This window comes from Neofelis nebulosa, chromosome 9 (genome assembly GCF_028018385.1).
Source record: "Neofelis nebulosa isolate mNeoNeb1 chromosome 9, mNeoNeb1.pri, whole genome shotgun sequence".
Lineage (NCBI taxonomy): Eukaryota > Metazoa > Chordata > Mammalia > Carnivora > Felidae > Neofelis > Neofelis nebulosa.
Window position 1 is genome coordinate 117,818,160 of NC_080790.1, and position 18,866 is coordinate 117,837,025.

The 18,866-nt window shown below is 40.1% G+C and overlaps 1 protein-coding gene and 1 pseudogene across 6 annotated transcripts in view; one reads left to right on the forward strand and one right to left on the reverse strand.

The window, feature by feature from the left end:
* LOC131485678 (ubiquinol-cytochrome-c reductase complex assembly factor 1) overlaps positions 1-18,866 on the reverse strand; it is a 104,357-nt gene that overhangs the window by 31,584 nt on the left and 53,907 nt on the right. For all 6 annotated transcript variants that reach the window (XM_058685399.1, XM_058685398.1, XM_058685397.1 and 3 more), the window contains one exon: positions 14,059-14,167. In XM_058685399.1, the coding sequence (XP_058541382.1) occupies positions 14,059-14,167 (109 nt within the window). The remainder of the gene's footprint in view (positions 1-14,058; positions 14,168-18,866) is intronic.
* Positions 7,800-7,868, forward strand: LOC131486497 (U4 spliceosomal RNA; annotated as a pseudogene).

Here is an 18,866-nt window from a genome sequence, read left to right on the forward strand (position 1 = left end):
GTCCTCACACAATCCTGCCTCTACCTACACTATTCCTCTGCCTGGAAGGTTCCTCTCATCTGTCACTTATCTGAAAAGATACAACCCAAATGTCATCTACTCCAAGCTTCTCTCCTCTGGGCCTTCTCAGCAATTTTTTTTTTTTTTTTTTTTTTTTTAAATTTTTTTTTTTCAATGTTTTTTATTTATTTTTGGGACAGAGAGAGACAGAGCATGAACGGGGGAGGGGCAGAGAGAGAGGGAGACACAGAATCGGAAACAGGCTCCAGGCTCCGAGCCATCAGCCCGGAGCCCGACGCGGGGCTCGAACTCACGGACCGCGAGATCGTGACCTGGCTGAAGTCGGACGCTTAACCGACTGCGCCACCCAGGCGCCCCTCTCAGCAATTTTTAAATATCACAATCTCTTAATACTGTAATCACCTGCTTATATGTTTGTCTTTTCCTACTAGACCGGGGAGCCAGGGACAGTATCTTCATCATCTGTGTATCTCCAGTGCCTAGCAGAGTACATGGAAGCTAGCAGGCCACAATAAAATGGATGGATAGATGGGTAAAACCTTGTTTGTGTCTGGGAACAGAAATCAGACAGAGAATGATGAACTGCTAAAAAAACAGAACACAAGCTCTGGGATTTAACACAAGGCTAGCTTTTCAGACTCTCACAGAGTTGCGGAATGTTAAGTCTGGAAGAGAATTTAGAAATCATCTAGCTCTCCTCCCCAGAGAGGTGAGGTGATTTGACTTACTTGAGCTCACCCAGAGAGTGGTCATGCTGGCCAGAACTCCCTCCGTTGTACCATACCGTCCATTCTCTCTACTGTAAACAGTTACAGGTATAAAAATTTTTTGGCAGTAAGATGAGAAATATGATTAAGACTACATATTATGAGGATGCTATTTGTTACAAACAAATAACAATAGATGTCACACTGAAATTCAAATAACTTGATACAAAATGCAATACCGGAGTTGCTCAAAAAGTTAAACATAGCATCACTGTATGCCCCAGCAATTCCACCCCTAAGTAATATACCCAAGAGAACTGAAAACCTATGTTCAGACAAAAACCTGTACATGAATTTCACAGTAACATTATTCATAAAAGCCAAAAAATGGAAAACTACCCAAATGTCCATCAATTGATAAATGGATAATCAAATGTGGCATATCCATACAATAGACTACCCCATAGAAAGGAATGAAGAACTGGGGCGCCCAGGTGGCTCAGTCAGTTGAGCGTCTGACTCTTGATTTCGGCTCAGGTCATGATCTCAAGGTTCGTGAGACTGAGTCCCAAGGCAGGTTCTGCACTGTCAGCTTGGGATTCTCTCTCTCCCTCTCTCTCTGCCCCTCCCCGGCTTGCCTTGTACACTCATACACGCACTCTCTCTCTCTCTCTCTCTCTCTCTCAAAATAAATAAACATTTAAAAAAAAAAAAGGAATGGCGTACTGACACACACCACAACATGGATACACCTTGAAAACATTATGCTAGGTGAAAGACAGATAGAAAAGGCCACATATTATATGGTTCCATTTATATGAAATGCCTCATTATAGGTAAATCTATGGAGACAGAAAGTAGAGTAGGGGTTGTCAGGGGCTGAGGGAAGAAAGGAATGGGGAGTGGCTGCTAATGGGCACAGAGTTTCTTTTTGAGATGATGAAAATGTTCTGGAATTAGACAGTGATGGTTGCATAACACTGTGAATTTACTTAAAAAATTAAATTAAAAAAATATATAGGGGCGCCTGGGTGGCGCAGTCGGTTAAGCGTCCGACTTCAGCCAGGTCACGATCTCGCGGTCCGTGAGTTCGAGCCCCGCGTCAGGCTCTGGGCTGATGGCTCGGAGCCTGGAGCCTGTTTCCGATTCTGTGTCTCCCTCTCTCTCTGCCCCTCCCCCGTTCATGCTCTGTCTCTCTCTGTCCCAAAAATGAATAAAAAACGTTGAAAAAAAAAATTAAAATATATATATATATATATATATATATATATACTAAAAATGGTGGATTTTATGGTAGATGAATTATAACTCCATTTTTTTAAATGGAAGAAAAAAGATACAATCTCTACCCTCTAGGAGCTAACAATTTAACTGAAGGAGTCCAGACCAACATACAGGCATACTTCAGTGTTATGTGACAAGTAATGTTATATAAGATAGAGGAAGAAGGAAACAACACTTGGGTTAAAAATCTCAATGCTTATGTTAGAGCCATAGTTCCTAGTAATGATGACCTTTTCAGGCAGTACAGGGTAGTGATTAAGAGCATGGTCTCTCGAGTCTGGCAGATTTGGGTTCCAATCCAGGCTCATATTTACTGTGTAAGACTGGTTAAGTTACCTTACTGGTAGGTGGAATAATGGTCTCCCAAGAGATCTACATTCTAATTCCTGGAACCTGGGAATGTACCTTATATGGGGGAAAAGGACTTTGTTGTTATGATTAGATTAAGGGTCTTCAGATACGGAGGTTACCCTGAATTATTCAGGTGGGCCCTGAATATAATTACATGTACCCATATAAGAGGGAGGCAGAAGTCCCCTAGACCCAGATAGCAGAGGAGAAGGCAATATGACCACAGAGGGAGTGATGTGGCCATAAGCCAAAGAATGCCAGCAGCCACCAGAAGCTGGAGAGGGCAAAGAACAGAGTCTCCCCTAAAGCCTCCAGAAGGAGCACAGCCCTGCTAATACCTTGATTTTGGCCCAGTGAAGCTGATTTCTGGCCTCCAGAACTATGGAGAATAAATTTGTGTTGTTTTAAGCCACCAAGTTTGTGGTAAGTTGTTACAGCAGCTACAGGAAACTAATAACTAACCTCTGATTCTAGTGTCTTCATCTATAAAACAAGGATAGATATATGACCTCGCAAGAAAGATTGTGGTTAATGTAAAACTCATATGGTATTTATAAAGTGCACATCAAAGAGAAAGTTCTAGGTAAACGTTAGCTACTACGTTTCTGTATTATGCTGAAATCCTCTTTCACAGGGCACCTGCCCATGCCCAGACCCTGCTCCCCTCAGCAGGGAGAACAGTAAGAGCTGGCACTCAGGAGACTTGAGTTCCTCTCTTTAGTTGATTTCTAACTTAAATTTATCCAGCTCTCCTTGAGCCAGTTTCTCCATCAGTTAAATGACAGGATGAGACTAGAGCAGTGGCCCTCTAACTGGGGAGTCTGTTAAAACAGACTGCTGGTGGGACCCCTGGGTGGCTCAGTCGTTTAAGTGTCTGACTCTTGATTTCGGCTCAGGTCATGATCTCACAATTTGTGAGATTGAGCCCTGTGTCAGGCTCAACATGACAGCGCAGAGCCTGCTTGGAATTCTCTCTCTCCCTCTTTCTCTGCCCCTCCCCTGTGTGCGTGCTCTCTGTCTCTCTCAAAATAAACGTTTAAAAAAAACCCAAAAAACAGATTGCTGGGCCCTACCACCGGAGTTTCTGATTCAGCAGATCCAGGGTGGAGCCCTAAACTTGCATTTTTAACAAGTTCCTAAATGATGTTGAGACTGCTGGTCTGAGGACCACACTTTGAAACTCTCTGGACTAGCTTATTTCAGGTTCCTTTCCAGTTTCAATAGTCTAAGACATCCAATAGATGTAGCATTCAAACAATAAACACTGCTGTATCAGACTGAAATAGTTTTACAACTAAATTCTTTTCTGATGTTAAGAAAGTGGGGGATGGGAGAGTATGAAGTACATGGTTAAAGACTAGTTTTAACTTTTGAACTAAACAGAATGAAAAATCTTAAGCAACAGTGGGAACAGGAAGAGGCTGTCCCCTTATCCAGCATGCTGGCCCCATTTTAATTTATTTTAATCCCACCTTTCTGCCTTTTCACCAGACCCCTCCCCCTCACGCCCTCCACGAGAAACACATCTAGGTGTCTCCTGAATTCATTTATTGGGTCGGCAGCGCACAGTATAATACCGCCTTTGTTAGTCTCCTAGCCCAGCTTCTCCTAGCACAGTGTTCAGTCTCCGTGTTCCTCTACTCTTAAAAAAACACAACCAAGGAGTCTCTGAAAAATAATTGTAAAATCAACTAAGGCAAATTCAGACTATGTGGAGACGTTCAGACTCTAAATGCTGGAAAAAGAAACAAATTCAGAACATTGTTAGCATTCTCACCTGTCCTTTTTTCCCCTTAATCTCTGTTAGTCCTATTGAGTAGGAAACCTCTGCCGTATTGGATTAGAAAGTCTGAATAAAAGGGGCCTCAGCCTGGGGACTGTGCTGAAGAAATGGAATGCCTCGAGATTCGAGAAAAGCTGTCCTCTTGGCCTTTGGAAGTCCTTGGTAAGAAGACCAGGGAGAAGGAAACTGCCATGAAACTGATCCCCCGCCCACACCCCCAGTGAGGGATCACAGTATAATAAACTGGATACTGGACTGGGAACTAGCATCCCCTAGTTTGGGTACTCATTCTGCTATTTTCTAGCTGCATGACCTCGGGCAAATCAATTAACTTCTCTGGGACCGCATTTTCTCACCACATAAATTAAAACAGTGGGACCAGATCTATAGTCCTCACCCTGAGATGTACATCAGAAATTTTCTGGGGAGATGTTTCAAAATTAACACATCTGAGCCCCTTCAGATTGAGAACCATTGAATGAGAGATATCTGAGGCACTCCATCTAACATCCTAAGGTTCATTTATCCCATAAAGTGAATTAGAAATATAAATGATGAGAGAGCCAAAGAACCCAGGAGGGAGGTCAGGGAGAGAAAAATGAAACTCTTTTCAGGGAGAGGGTGGTCAGAGAAATTGAATCCAGGTGTGATAAGAGACCATTCATTAAGTCAGTATTTGAAAGATAGTGCTGCCCAGTCACTAATAATAGAAGCAAGGACGTGTGTACACTCAACAGGTATCTGAGGGTTGACTGTGTCAGGCACTCTGTGTAAGACACCAGGAATCCTAGGATCCTCATCCCATCTAATGGGCATGACCTACACAAACCCACAATTACAGCAGAGCATGGTAAGCCCTCTCTCAGAAGTTTGTGCAAAGTGCTACAGCAATAGAGAGAAGGGAGTGGCCAAATATACCAATTATTATGGTGGGGGAGGGAATGCTGGGAAAAGCTGCATGTAAGAGGTACTATCCAGATGCATACTATAGCATCAGTGACAATCTGGCACGTATGTGTGCGTATAGATGCGCTTGAGCATGAACATTTGTGTATTAGAGGTTTGTTGGCAATCAGACTAAAGAGGTAGGCGGGGTCTAGAATATGAAGATTTCTTCCCCCCCCCCCGCCCCGTTTTTCACTTTGAAAATCAAACTTAAAAAATGTAAGAGTAGTAAAACAAAAATTTGTATGATTTTTAGATTCACAATTGTTAATATTTTGTAATATTTGCTTCATGTCTCTCTCTGCGCACGCGCACACACACACACACACACCCTTTTTTCTTTTGCTAAACTATGTGAAAATATCAAAACACTTCAATCCTAAATACTGTATCTTCTAAGAACATTCTCCTATATAACTATGAAGAGTTCTACATACCATTGCTAAGATGTTTGAATTTTGTTCCTCAGATTTCTAGACAGAGGAGGGATCCAATCAGATGTAGAAATTGGAAAAACCTCTGGTGGTTTATGTGGTGACAGGGTTCACTAGAGTAGAGAAAGTCCAGGAACTAGTTAGGAGGCCGTGTGCAATAAAGGAGAGATGATGAGGGTGGATATAAGCAATGGAACAGAAGGGAGGATAAAATCCAAAGATATTTTCGGCAGAAAAGTGACAGGACAATTTGGGTGCAGAGGATGAGGCAGGGGTTGAGGAAGACTAAGAATTCCAGCGGGTGGGGGGGGGGGGGTGAGGGATTGATAGAGATGACAGCAGAAGCAAGACAAGGAACCTAAGAAGAACAGGTTCATGGGGCTATTTATCCCGTCTCCTGAGGGAGATGTGTTTATTTATTTTTAATGTTTTGTTTTTCTTTTTGAGAAACAGAGAGAGAAGACCACGAGCAGGGGAGGGGCAGAGTGAGAGGGAGACACAGAATCTGAAGCAGGCTCCAGGCTCTGAGCAGTCAGCACAGAGCCCAATGCTGGGCTCGAACCCATGAACCGTGAGATCATGACCTGAATTAAAGTCAAATGCTTAACCGACTGAGCCACCCAGGAGCTCCCAGAGATTTATTTAGAAGAACCATTAACCCCTGAAAGGGAGATGTGGAAAATGGCGGGGTGCTCAGTACACACAGGTCTAAGCAGTATTAGAATCTATGGTACAAAAGATGTCAAAGGGAACTGGGCACTTAGAGAGACTGGAGGCAATAAATAAATGAATGAATGAATGAATATGTATATACACACATATATATACATATATATATACATACATATATATATCGTGTATATATATATATATCGTGTATATATATATATACATATACATATATATGTATATATATATATATATATATATATATATATATATATATATACACGATAGGTTGGAGAGGTAAACAGTTCTGAAATGATGAACTGAATTAGGAGTATGAAGAGTATTTAAGAAGTGTATCTTAGGTGTCCATGCACCAAGGCAGCCAGGGCTTTCAAAATGGTTCAAAATGGTTCACTGAATGGTTTCAAAAAGTTCACTGTCTTTCTCCTACAGAAATTCCATGAGGGAAACTGAAGATAACAAAGGGGATCATATTCACTTACCGATTTACTCAGTCAAGAAACATTTACTTAATGCCTACTGAGTATAAAGCTCCATTTTAGGTACCACAGGAATACAAAGATAAACAAATATGAATCAGACCTCAGTTAATTCACAATCTATAACTGGGATGTAAAAACAGCCATGAGAGAGATAAATGATCGTGTGCATAGATAGAATTAGATTCAATTTAAATTCAATTCAGAAAGGTTTATAACTTCTTTTTCAGGGACAATCCCTGAAATAAAGTGAGTCCAATATGCAACCCAGAAGGACAGGCCAACCAAGCCAGCAGACTAGCATTCCGAATGTGTGCTCCCAGGGATCTGATCAGTGACAAAACTGCCTAAAGCATGTACTCCAAGCACTCTTGCTACTTCTTTTTTTTATAAATTTTTTTTTCAACGTTTATTTATTTATTTTTTTTGGGACAGAGAGAGACAGAGCATGAACGGGGGAGGGGCAGAGAGAGAGGGAGACACAGAATCGGAAACAGGCTCCAGGCTCCGAGCCATCAGCCCAGAGCCTGACGCGGGGCTCTAACTCACGGACCGCGAGATCGTGACCTGGCTGAAGTCGGACGCTTAACCGACTGCGCCACCCAGGCGCCCCCACTCTTGCTACTTCTTAAGACCTGAGGTTAGGAAACTTGTGTGAAAAATGCATCTACTAAAGATACATCTCAGTTGGACCCTGCTAAAGTTTATGAGCCAATCCCAAAATGAAATTGCTCTGCCTTCTAAGAATTTAGGCTTCTCTCACCTAATAAACAAATATCCACTCCAACAGCTTAGGACATTTTTTTTTTTTTTTTTTTTGAGAGAGAGAGAGTGCGTGCACATGAGTGTCCATGCACATGTGAGCAGGAAAGGGACAGAGGGAGAGAGAGAGAATACCAAGCAGGCTCCACACCCAGCGCAGAGCCTTATGGACTCTGGGATCATGATCTGAGCAGAAATCAAGAATCCAACACCTAAAAGACTAGCCACCCAGGTATCCCCCAGCTTAGGATATTTAAAAACAAAAACAAAAACTTCCCAAAAGAAGGACTGATTTCTGAGAACATGTCTTATTTAAAAAAAAATTTTAAAAGAGAGGTTAGAAGCTTTTGCGCAGTGGCAGTATCATAGCCAATGAGGTTTATCTGAGGTACGATTATTGCTAATTAAAAGAGAGGTTAGAGTGGGAGAGAACCAAAGCATAAGAGACTCTTAAAAACTGAGAACAAACTGAGGGCTGATGGAGGGTGGGAGGGAGGGGAGGGTGGGTATGGGTATTGAAGAGGGCATCTTTTGGGATGAGCACTGGGTGTTGTATGGAAACCAATTTGACAATAAATTTCATATATTTAAATTAATTAATTAAAAATATTTTTTTTTTATTTTTTATTTAAAAAAAATTTTTTTTAACGTTTATTTATTTTTGAGACAGGGAGAGACAGAGCATGAACGGGGGAGGGTCAGAGAGAGGGAGACACAGAATCCGAAACAGGCTCCAGGCTCTGAGCTGTCAGCACAGAGCCCGACGCGGGGCTCGAACTCACGGACCACGAAATCATGACCCGAGCGAAGTCGGCCGCCCAACCGACTAAGCCACCCAGGCGCCCCTACATTTTTTTTTTTTTTTTAATGTTCATTTATTTTTGAGAGAGAGAGACAGAGCACAAGCGGGGGAGGGGCAGAGACAGAGAGTGACACAGAATCCGATGCAGGCTCCAGGCTCTGAGCTGTCAGCACAGACGCAGAGCTCGAACTCACAAACTGTGAGATCATGTCCTGAGCCAAAGTCAGACGCTTAAACAACTGAGTCACCCAGGAGCCCCAAAAATGTCTTATTTTAAAGGCCTCAAGCCCAAAGAATTGCTCTGTATTTACACTCCACTATTCATATCATTGGCAGCAAAACTATACCCTTAAAGTGGTCCTTGCCTTTTAAACAATACCTTTGGCAGCGAGTTTTAATTCCGACCTAGAGATGCAAAGGATAGCAAAATTTTTACCTCCTGGTAATAAAACAGAAGTTTGAAGATTTTTGTGGGGAGGTAGGAAGGAGAAGGGAATGGAATTACAGCAGCCTGGAAGAAAATTTCCAGAAAAACTAAAGTATGTGTAATTCTTATTTTTACCATCCTTTATAGATTTAAACTCTTTGTTAGTTTAAAAACATAAAATGCCTCATGTATAAATTGTTTTTTTAAGTCAAATCTATTAGAAGATCAGAAAGCATGGAAAAAGAAAAAAAAACAGGGTAAAGGAAACAATTTCTCATTTCTTTTTCTTCCAATATTTAAGACTAACAGAGCAAACACATATGTTCAAAATGAAAAAGGATACTTCTCCACCACACTTTTTCCAATACATCCAGTGGGCTTCCAGAATGGTCTTCTGTTATCAGTTATTTACTGGGCAAGCATTCAGCCAAGGGGCAATGACAAGCACTTTGGAGAATACAAAGGATACAACTGATGCAGCCCCCAGGCAATTCACTTGGATGATAGTCAATACACACTAGTAACAATGATACAAAATAGTAAGAGCCAGAAGAAGGGCACATATAAATTACTAAGGTACTTCCAGCTAGGGACAACTGGGATTGTCTTCTAGTATGGGGTGGAGGGATGTAAAGGAATTGGGGCTATGGTGTTTAGGCAACCTAGAGTGGTATCTCACGGGGAAAGACACAAGACAGGAAGATCAAGGCATTCAGCTTGGCTGGGGTGAAGAGTATGTGAAGCAAGGATGGAATGTGATGTTCACTGAGTGCTTCCTATGTGCCAGGCACATGTGCTAGAAGGTTTCACATATTTACAGTTCACAAAGAGCTAGAGGAAATGAGTTTGGAAAGGTAGTCTGGAGTATGATCACAGAGGACCTTGCAAAGCAAAATGCTGGTTCTAAAAAGCAAAGTAGAATTTTACAAAGGAGTCCAGTTCAGCCCACAGCTCCTCCACCTCTTTCTAGGCCCTTTGCACCACCCCATGAAGCAGCTCTGTTACAGAAGAGAACAGAAGACCTTGAGGTGATGAGAGGTTCATCCTTATTCTGGAAACGTGCTAGCAAGAAATCATCTGAAGTCCAGAGGAGACACCTGGCATGCCAGGGACCACTGATAAGGATAAACTTGGAATTTCTTACCTACTCCTTCCCACCCGTCTCCAAAGCTTGGAAAGCTTAAACCTGCTCATTGTAAGCCACAAGGTGGAGATGTCTGGCAGGGCAGAACTGAGAGGAAGTCGTTTAGCCAGCCTAAGGTTACCATTAACACTTTGAGCCACTGCCTTGAGCTAATTTTTATGTTTGTTTTTTAAGTTTGGTTGAAATGTCACAAATGGAAAAATTAACTAAAGCGCCCCGGTTAGCCACAAGACTGGACACACCTGGCTGCAAACCCAGCAAAAGAAACTTACTTCATTAGTAGGAGAGGCAGAAAGTGAAATTTACATCTGAAATGTGCCTGCACCAGGAGAAAGTGCTGAGGCCAAAGGCGCTGTCTGTTTTTACAGCTGCGTCAAGTCTTAGTTCTCTACTCTTACCAACACTCAGGAGTGAGGCAAGGGCCCAAGGAAAAATGGTCTCCAACCTCTTCAGCTGCAACTCAGCTCACAAAGGTTTTTAAGAACCAGTTAATGAAATAAAACAAGACCAGATGAGGTGATATAATGAACTTTATTTCCACAGCTAATTTATATGTTTAAATCCCAAATAATTTTTTTTTAGTTAGAACGCTCTAAATTATTGATGTGATTTTTGTAACCTCAAATTTAACACTTATATTTTATACCGACTTCACTAATGATATATGAGTCTGCCTTGTTTTTCACAATAGTTGGGCTCCTAAAAGCCGATAAAAAGCAAAAATGTTTTAAATGAAAATGTCCTCACCAAATGAGACTGCAATTCTAAGTTCAAGGGAGTTCTTGATTCAAATTTCTGATTCATCATTAATTGCAAATGGCTCCACTCAAAGTAATAGCCTCTAAGAATTCTTTGGCATGTAAAAAATCACCACTTCGTTGATCAGTCTTATGAATTCTACTTTTTATATGAGTTTTCTTAAAGATGTACACCTGGGATGGCAAATTACACAGAGAAAGATTTACAAATTACCACCTTCAAATCACAGATTTTCAAAGCACCCCAATAATCCACATGTTTTTAAAGGAAATTGAAGCACAGAGGAGGAAAGACTTGGCAGCCAGGGTCAGAACAAAGCCACACTGGCTCCCTACTACTTTCTCCAGCCACATGTTCCTAACTTTCCCATTTCTGTAGGCTGTACGCACACAGAAGCCTGGGACCCCCTCTATACATACAATCACACTCACAACAGAGAAGTAGTTAACAATTTTCTAGCCTGCATAAAGGGAGTCTGCCTGTTTATACCATGAGTTGGGCGGGGGAGGATCAAGTCAATTATAACAGAAAAGCAATAATAGTAATTTCCCAACTCTTCCAAACCTCTGTTATTTTTAAACCACCATCTTTTATTTATAGTCTTTGTAACTAAACTGGGGCTTGGCATTTCTCTTCATGCAGGTGAACTCACAAGTCTGTAACTTGTGAGAGTGTTATGGATCATCGAAAACTTTACTATTCAAAGTGTGGTTGCCCTATTCTCACCCTGCTCCACCTGTGGCACTGGCATCACTTGAAGCTCTCTAGAAATGTAGACTCTCTGTCTCTGGCTCCACCCCAACCTACAGAATCAGAATCTGTATTTTAACAAGATCCCCAGGTGGACTACAGGCACATAAAAAGTGAGACACTGATCTAACACTTCTCTGTAGGGCAACACCATATGTAGAACAATCCAGAAAGAAGAATGGTTGGATAAAATGGGAAGGGGGGTGCGGAGGAAAAACTAATTCCTGCAGGACTGCACTGATGTATATGTGGACTAGAAACAAATCAAGTATCATCTATCTGATAAGTTGGCTTTAAAATAGAATTCCAGAGGCTTAAGTTCAATTCATTCATTCAACAAGTATTTATTCATCTGATGTTTACTATGTAAGCAAAAAAGTATTAAGACAGGTCTCCTGCCTTCATTAAGCATGCAGTCAAGTAAAAGTGACATTATAAAGTAACAGAAAAAGGTTCAAAGTGTTGGAGATTGTGATGGAGATATATATGGAGGTCCAAAGGAAATTCATGGTGGAAGGGTAATAACTAAGAGGTTTCTGTAGTTCAAGAGTCAGTACCTATGGTTCATGAAGCTATTCACGTTGTAGACAGCTGTGGTCCACATAGCTCCAGCAGTCCAATGTCCAGCAGGGTTTAGTCAATAGTGATAAGAAAAACAAGCTAACTAATAGAAGAGCTACTGTGTCACTGTACGTCAGACAGCCGAGGCTTTGGCTGGCCAGGGGTGTCACTGGTTACCATTAAGTGATCTGAAACTAGCAGCACCACCCATGTCCACTGTGTGCTGCCACAGCGTTGGACAGTAAGTACTTGAGGGCATGCAGAATGCCAAGCTGCATATAGCTTAAAGGCTGACGATCCATTCTGGGCAGCAAAGACAGCAGAAAGTTTAGTCACATGAACAAGGAACCAAAGAACACAATTACAAAGACAGTCAATTCACACTATCTCCAAAACAAATGATGATGATGACGATAGCAGCTAAAACTGTGACATATGCTATCATCTTAGAATGAACATAAATACCAACATTCTATTGTCCCAGAGAAAGGCATGTAAATGTTATTGAAGACATCTAAAAACAAACCCATGTCCACTGTGCTTCCTATATATGCAGTTCCTCCAAAGACATGAGAATTTGGAAATACGCTCTCAATGGGCAACCATCATTTCCATGATTTAGTCTCAAAGACCACAATTTTACAAAGGGTAAGCACATGATACCATCAGACAATAACACAGGAGTGTGTGAAAATAATTACAATAAATAAAACATGGGGGACAACCTCCCCATGCAACATAGGTTAACTCCTATGCAACATGGAAAAACCTCCAAGACATATTGTTGAGTGAAAAAACTAAGTACATATTTATTACACATTAGCACATAGAGGATGATATCATGTATAATAAAATATATAAACACAAAACCAATACTACATATTTTCTGTAAGAAGTTACACAGAAAAAAGCCTTAAAAGATATACACTAAAATGGATCAGTAACTACTTCTTGAAAGGAGATAACTGGCCAGGAATGAGATTGAGGAGTATGGAGATTTCAATCTCAGTTAAAATATTTTGAATTTTAAAAATAATTGTAAAGTAAGAACATACCTAATATATATTAAGTTAAAAAGCCAAGATGCAAAACTGTGTGTAGTAGAATCCCATCTGTGTTGTGTTAAAAGAGTATACATTTATACATTTACATTTGTATAGAAAACAACCAGAAGGATACACATCAACTATTAACAAAGGTTACTCTGGGGGAGCTCGCCTGGGTAAGAGACACTTGTTTCTACATTAAACGCTTGTTACTCTTTGATTTTTATTCTATGAATATGTATGAGTTTTATAATACATACATAAACTTTGTTTACTCCTCAGTCCATAGGGAGAACTTTGTAATGAAAAAAAAAAAAAAAAAAAAAAACCAAAACCAAAACCAAAAAATAAATTAACCCATTTCATGACCCCTTCTGATGGTTCTGCTTTAGATGGTCCCAACTGGGAGGCAATGAAATGGGAAAAAAACAAGGATTACAATCTATTAAAATATGGTCTAGACACAAAAACACATAATATACAAAGGAAAAGATTACTCTTTGTATAACCAACTGTATTCTAATGTTTTGGTGTCATGTTTCTATTATCATTACCTTCTATGTTATATATATGCTATATATTCTCCTTTCTCAGGTTAATTATTAAATGTACTAATGTACATTTTCAGCAGATATGATGCTGAATTAGTCTAGGTTAAGCGATCAAGGACTTGTTTTTCAGTTCCTGAGGACAGTGTAGGCCCAATGCCAGGGTATTTCCATCAAAACTAATTTAGAGGAGAACTGGTTCAAACACTGAATTGGTGTCAAAGGCATAGTGTCCTAAAATTCAATTATTATCTGATTTCCTCCATTCAACCAACCCATCCCTTCCCTCCTACCACCATTATTTGGGCTTAACAATTTCATTTCCATGCACAGGATGTCCTCACATTGACAAAACATAATAATGTGTGCAAACACATAAAGTGTCCACGGCATGTCAGTCTCCACAGAAGCAGAAGCAACTCTAGCTGAATTACCACTTGACATTAGGCAGCATTACACAGAAATCTAAAAGCAAAGCCCTTCTAGCACAGATAAAACTTCAACTCAAGTCAGGCAATCCCTCATTGGAGTTGTCCAGGATCAGAATCTGATAGCATTTACTTACCCCCATGACTCTGCCACGCTGCTCAACATCCTCCCACATGAAATGAACTATGATACGACACATGTATTTCCCACTCCGGCCTTCCTGTTTCATTCGGACTAGACACATCCTGGATGGAAAAAAGACATAAAGAGTAACTGGTTGTTTGCATTTTTTATATCACACGTGTGTAATGGGTAATTTCAGCAAAGAACACAGAATCAAAAAAACTGGAAATGATCTTATTAAAAAAAACAACACTTTTATTGAGGTATAACATAGATACTGTAAAGCACACAAATCTTAAGTATATAGCTTGATGGATGTTTACATGTTATATATAGCCATGTAAGCAACCCAGATCAAGAGAGAGATTATTTACAGTACCTCAGAAGGCACTCTCATACATGAAAAGGACACACATTTAATTGTTAGAAGATAACCAAGTCAAAATCCGTCATTTTACTGAATGAAAACAGGAGTCCTAAAGATGGAAAGTAATTTGCCCAATACCATAGAGTAGTCTGTAAAGATGGGTATAATGCTGTGCTGTCCAACACAGAAGCTACTAGCTACGTGTGGCTATTAGGCACTTTAAATGTGACCGGTTCCAACTAACATGTGGTATAAGTTTAAGATTTGAAGATCTAGTTCAACAAAAAGACTACATATATCTCAAATTTTTTTATACTGCTTACATGCTTACATATTATTTCAGATATAAGTGGAGTTAAATATAACTGAGTTAAATAAAACCTTCTATTAAAATTAATTTTAGAATATTTTCTTTTTACTTTTTAAAATGGAGCTACTAGAAGTGTTTAAATTAAATATATGACTTGTGTTGTTTGTCATACACAATACATACAAGGTGTGTGTCTAGGCATGGTACCTACCTAGAACACAGATCACAGAAAGTATGATGATTTTACCTATGTAATTATCAAATCATTTCCCCCATGAGAATATAAGTTCCACTGAAGGCAAAGATGAAGCCTGAATTTTTTTTAATTTTTAACCATTCTATATCCAGGGCTTAAGTATAGTAGGCACTTAGTAATTATTTGCTAAATAAGTAAGTGAATAAAACATCTCAGGGCAAAGTTTAGGGCTTCTCCTATACCACATTGCCTCTAATTAGCCCATAAAGCTTTCTTCTTAAGACCTTCCATAAGAATATAAGAATTATATTTTATTTTATTAATTAGTAAATATAATATTATACTTAATTATATATAAGAATATAAACAGGGTCATCAACTTTCCAAACTAGTCCCTAATCTCAATGAACATCCCTATTTCTATTATCTCTTATTTAAATTAAAAAAAAATTTTTTTTAATCTTTATTTTTGAGGGAGAGAGAGAGGCAGTGCGAGCAAGGGAAGGGCAGAGAGAGAGGGAGACACAGAATCTGAAGCAGGCTCCAGGCTCTGAGCCGTCAGCACAGAGCCCAATGCAGGGCACAAACCCACAAACCGTGAGATCATGACCTGAGCCGAAGTCAGACACTAAACCAACTGAACCACCCGGGCGCCCCATATTATCTCTTATTTAAATTTTTAAGCAGCTACAACTGGGCTACTCACCAAAAGATAATTCCTGCTATAGTTATGGAATAGTCATTCTAAACTGACAATTAATCCTGCCCGTTAAAATCTACTAGCAATCGTATGGTACAATGGAATGATTCCAGCCTGGCCTGTGTCAACATCTCTGTTAACAACTAAAGATGTAGAAAAGAAAACATACTTACCAAATTTGCAGATGACAAGGGGCTGGGCAGGAAGACAAATATGCTGGATGACCCTACCATGAACCAAAAATACTCCAAGAGACCGTTTCAATGGGCTGAATCTAACAGAATGAATTCGAACAGGGATAAACCTAAGGTCCTGCCCTTGGGTCTAAACGAACTGTAGGTACAAGATAGGTGAGTCATGCCCATTTACATGTGAAAAAGCCTTATAGGCTTAAGTTGACAACTGACTTCAAAGGATGTCAAGGTAATGATGAGGTTACCCCCCAAATAAATGTGATTTTAGATACAATAATGGAAATACAGTGTCTTCGATGTGCAAAGTGACATTTTTGTTCCATTCAGCACAGGTCAGACTCTGCTTGAAATACTGTCCATAGTTTTGAATATCATTTTATATATACGTATCTATTTTTTAATATTTACTTATTTTGGGTGGGAGAGTGCAAGCAGGTAGGGGCAGAGAGAGGGGAACAGAGGATCTGAAGCAGGCTCTGCACTGATAGGCTGACAGCAGTGAGCCTGATGTGGGGCTTGAACCCATGAACTGCGAGATCATGACCTGAGCCAAAGTTGGATGCTCTACTGACTGAGCTACCTAGGTGCCCCTGAATATTACATTTTAAGAGACAAAAGGAAGAGATGAAAGATCAGAAGATCTATAACCTGGAGAAAAACAGGTGAGTTGCCTTAAATATTGTAGGAAAGCAATTAGACTATTTGTCCAAGAGTTAAGAGTCAGAATCAATGGGTAAGCCACAGGGGAAGAAAGAATCACTCAACACTGAACACTGAAAACAATAACTTTCTAGCAGAAGTTTCTGAAGATTTGAATGATGGAATGAATAAGCCCAAGACACAGAACGTGCCTACTTCTGAAGAGTGAACAAATGCTTTGTGAGAACTCAGCTATCTAACAAGTTCACTACATGATCTTTAATATCCCTTCCAACCAGGAGATTGGCTTATGCTGTGATTTTAAATTTGTAACCTCTGAACCCAGTTAGTGCCTAAGAAATAATACTTTATAACAATAAAAACAGGTCATGGAAAAAGACTTGGCTTCTTCACATGATACAGAATGTATTCCAAAGCAGCAACAAACCAGGGAAAGTTCAATAGTCCTTTTCCATAAAATTTTCTTTTTTTTTTTTTTCCATAAAATTTTCTTAATCAAATCACTCATGTCAGCCTCTCACCTGAAAAGACACTGTGTGTTTTGATGCTTAAGTGTCGTCAGAGGCTAATTCATCAACAGCAATAGTGAGGTAATGGAATTCTTCATTTATTTGAAAATTCTGTAGTTTGTTAATACACCTGCCTTCTGAGGTTTAAAAGGCACAGATTTCCTCAGACCATAAAGTATACATTATGCTATGTTCCCAAGTGTAGCTACCATCTGTCACTATCCAACCCTATTACGATACCATTTTGACTATGTTCTCTATGATGTATCCTTTATCTCCATGATTTATTCATTCCATAAACTGGAAGCCTGTATCTCCTACTCCTCCCTCAGCCATTTTGCCCATCCCCCAACCTCTCTCCCCTCTGGCAACCATCAGTTTGTTTGGTGTACTTATGAAGCTATTTCTGCTTTTTATTTGTTTATTCATTTGGTTTTTTTAGATATTCCATACATAAGTGAAGTCATATGGTATTTGTATTTTTCTGACTTATTTCACTTAGTATATACCCTCTAGGTCCATCCTTGTTGTGAAAACTGGCAAGATCTCATCCTTTTTATGGCTGAGTAATATTCCATTGCATACACACACACACACACACACACACACCACATCTTCTTTATCCATTCATCTACGAATGGACACTTCAGCTGCTTCCATATATTGGCTATTGTAGATAATACTGCAATAAACACAGAGGTGCATATATATTTTCAAATTTGTGTTTTCATTTTTTAGGTAAATACCCAATAGTGGAATTCCTGGACCATATGGGATTTCTGTTTTCAATTTTTTGAGGAACCTCCATACTGTTTTCCACAGTGGCTATACCAATTTACATTCCTGCCAACAGTACATGAGGGTTCCTTTTTCTCCACAGCCTTGCCAACACTTGTTATTTCTTGTCTTTTTGATGCTAGCCATTCTCACAGCTGTAAAGTGTTATCTCACTGCAGTTTTGATTTGCACTGCCCTGACGATGAGTGAGGCTGAACATCTTTCCATGTGTCTGTTGGCCATCTACATGTCTTTTTTGGCAAAATGTCTATTTGGGTCCTCTGCCCATTTTTAATTGGATTATTTATTTGTGGTGGAATGCTGGGTCATAGAAGTTCTTTATAGACTTTGGACATTAACCTCTTATCATATAGATTATTTGTCAATATCTTCTCCCTTCCATTCAGTAGGTTGCCTTTTTATTTTGTTAATGGTTTCCTTCACTATGCAAAAGATTTTTCTTTTGGTGTAGTCCAAGGCTGGTCTTCCTACTGTCCCGACTTTTTAAATGAGGAAACTGAGTCTTTGAGAAGTAACTTGTCCAGAGTTACAAACCACTAGATTTATAGGTGAGATCTGAACACTGATAATCTTGTCCCAGAGTTGTACTGTTTTTCTGCTGCCTCTAATGACTAGTACATATCTTAGAATCCATTTACTCTCTTTTTCTTTCATTTAATCTTCACAAGGGCAGTAATAGTTTCAAAACTAGCATCACATTAGAAATAGCCTATCAGGGGCGCCTGGGTGGCTCAGTCGGTTGGGCAGCCGACTTCGGCTCAGGTCATGATCTCGCGGTCCGTGAGTTCAAGCCCCACGTCGGGCTCTGTGCTGACAGCTCAGAGCCTGGAGCCTGTTTCGGATTCTGTGTCTCCCTCTCTCTGACCCTCCCCCATTCATGCTCTGTCTCTCTCTCTATCTCAAAAATAAATAAACGTTAAAAAAAAAAAAAAAGGGGGCGCCTGGGTGGCGCAGTCGGTTAAGCGTCCGACTTCAGCCAGGTCACGATCTCGCGGTCTGTGAGTTCGAGCCCCGCGTCAGGCTCTGGGCTGATGGCTCGGAGCCTGGAGCCTGTTTCCAATTCTGTGTCTCCCTCTCTCTCTGCCCC